At 32.6% G+C, this 2,496-nt stretch overlaps 1 protein-coding gene across 4 annotated transcripts; it reads left to right on the top strand.

Annotated features, from left to right (window-relative positions):
- On the top strand, positions 1–2,089 carry LOC124892952 (the record flags this gene model as incomplete). Of its 4 annotated transcripts, none has more annotated exon segments than XM_047404123.1 (4): positions 7–121; positions 452–536; positions 878–942; positions 1,931–2,089. In XM_047404123.1, coding segments are annotated over 3 exon segments (241 nt in total), but the record flags the coding sequence as incomplete, so codon positions are not given.
- Between the last annotated feature and the right edge of the window lie 407 nt (positions 2,090–2,496).

Genomic DNA, 2,496 nt, shown 5'->3' with positions numbered 1-2,496 from the left:
CTCTGTCTGGCCCAATTTTATTGGCTACAATGGTGTTAAATCCACGTGTAAAGAACTGAAATAACATCTTATGATCAAAAGTTCTGAGAACAAACTTATTCTCACAATTTAACCTACCCAAGTAAGAGTATACTGTTCAATCTCTATTTCTTTCTCTTTCAAACTTGAATTAGTGATTCATTATTTTCATGGATCTGTTTTTATTGTATGTGATGATGGTAGTACACCTACTTTACTCCTTCAATTTCTTATGGATATATTGCTTTCAGTTCTTATGTCGTATTTGTTAGATTTTGCAATTTTTGAGTGTTTTATTGTAGGATTTTTTCCTTGCATGTTTTTAATTTTGTTTGATTTACAAATGGATGTTTGAAAATTGATTCACTTCTCTCTCTTTTCTTTGTTTAGTTTAATATTTGAATTTTGAAAATTTAATCTAACTTTATTTCAGAGTTAAATCTAACATAGAAGAATCAAACATGAGTATTAAAGATTGAGAAATATTCGGCAAGAAAGAAGATGATGAATGAGAGAAAGTTAGTCTCCATTTAATTTGTTTTCCATCTTGTTAAGCTACTATTGTCATTTCGTTCCTGTTTGTATTTGTTTTATTTTCTTGTTAATAAAGTGTATATTTACTTACTTTAATTTTATTTTTTTCACATTTTTGGAGTGAATTTTTATACATGCATGTGTTCAAAATATTTTCGAGAAAACATTCTGACTTGCTATCAGATATGAATTGTTGCATCGAAGGTGTTTGACAATATGTCTGAAAAATATCGACGAACCTTTTTAATTCCATTTTTTTCAACATAAATTGATAGTGTAAGCATTATAATTTACTTAATCAAAGAGGTATATTTCTTTTATGCAGGTTGCTCCCGGAAGATTTTATTTGTCAATGCTTACTTGTGACATTTTCTTCACATATGGAATCATGTAAGCATCAAATCTGCTACCTATGTGTCTCAGTAAATAAATAGAATGCTATGCTAATTTATTTGCAACATAAGACTTTTGATACCTTTGTCGTTATTTAAATCGAAGTAGAATTTTAGATTATTGGTCTCTTATTTTATTGCAATGGTCTTAAGTTACATATCACATGAACATCATAGAGCTTGCTGTCGGTAGCATTGTTAGGCGAGTTCTTAACATTATAAGGGAAGAGGATGTATCTTTGACAGCTGCTGCTGTCGGTGGGTTGGGTGTATTGGCTGGAAGTGATGATGAAAGATGACTTCAAGAAAGATCATCATCCAGGTTTATCTATAGCAGCTGTGGCTGCTGCTGCTTGAAACATCTTGAGACCATCTTCCTTCCAGACCCTTCTTGGAGATATCCTACAATCAATAGCTCTACCTCGTACATCTTCTTCTGATGGTCATTCTGAAGGAAAAAGCAGATGTAACCAGTCTATGTATCATGATATAAGGCATTATTTATGAGTGATAAGTTAGATCGTGATATAAAACTGATTAGAGAATCTTTAATAGATTCGACTAATAAGTGAGTTAGCAAATTACCACTTGAATTGAACTAGCAATTTAATCTTTCGAATAGGTCTATGAATTTTCGGACGTCTAAGAAATTCAGATTTTTTCAAGGGATGGTTATTACTTTCTTTTTTTATGCTTTACTTGAGACGAGGGTCTATTAGGAAAAAACCTTTCTACCTTCACAGGGCAGGGGTAAGACTGCGTACAGTCATACACACCACCCTTCCTACACCCTCTTGGGGGATTACGTTGGGTATGTTTTTGTTTTAGTAAATTACCATGAGGCCACCAACTGTTGTGATTGGATTGGTACTGTGAAATAATTTTAAATACTTGATGTTATTCTAGAAATGGTAAACTGGTGGTACTGAATTATTAGAAGGAATGTCTCTTGTCAGGTTGTGACCTGTTTCACATTTTCTTTGCAGCTGCTGATAAAAATTCAACGAGAAAGAAACTAAAGCATAATGTCATTGAGGTTATTAATGAACACATTCAAGCTATTGCTACTTGCCATGAACAGATGGTTAAACAAGCAGTTGAGCATAAAGCAAGGACCAACACAACTTCACATGATTACACTAAAGGTAGTATAAGTTGTACATTAAATTTGATTTTCTTTTATTGGTGATTGAGCACGTGGCTCATTTCTTAAGTCATGCCCACTTTTGCAATATCACTTTCCATTTTCATTTCCTTCATACTTCTCTTCAAATTTCTCTCTCCTCCTCTGCTAAGTTTCACCTATTTTCTCAACTTTTTTTATTTAGGGAGTGATTCTGTTGTTTTTCTTTGTTAAATTCATTGTTGGACTCACGCATTATTTGTCATCTTCAAAATTTACGTCTATCGAGTAATTTGTTCTCCTAACTTGGCAATGAGGCGATGCCGGACTATTAAATCTAATGAAAGTTTATTAACATAAAAGTAATACTATGGTGAGGCCTAAAGTTTCCTCATTGTCTTTTTGCTTTAATTTTCAAATAATGGAGCT

Source organism: Capsicum annuum, unplaced genomic scaffold (genome assembly GCF_002878395.1).
Source record: "Capsicum annuum cultivar UCD-10X-F1 unplaced genomic scaffold, UCD10Xv1.1 ctg5241, whole genome shotgun sequence".
Classification (NCBI taxonomy): domain Eukaryota; kingdom Viridiplantae; phylum Streptophyta; class Magnoliopsida; order Solanales; family Solanaceae; genus Capsicum; species Capsicum annuum.
This window is presented reverse-complemented; position numbering and strand designations above follow the sequence as displayed.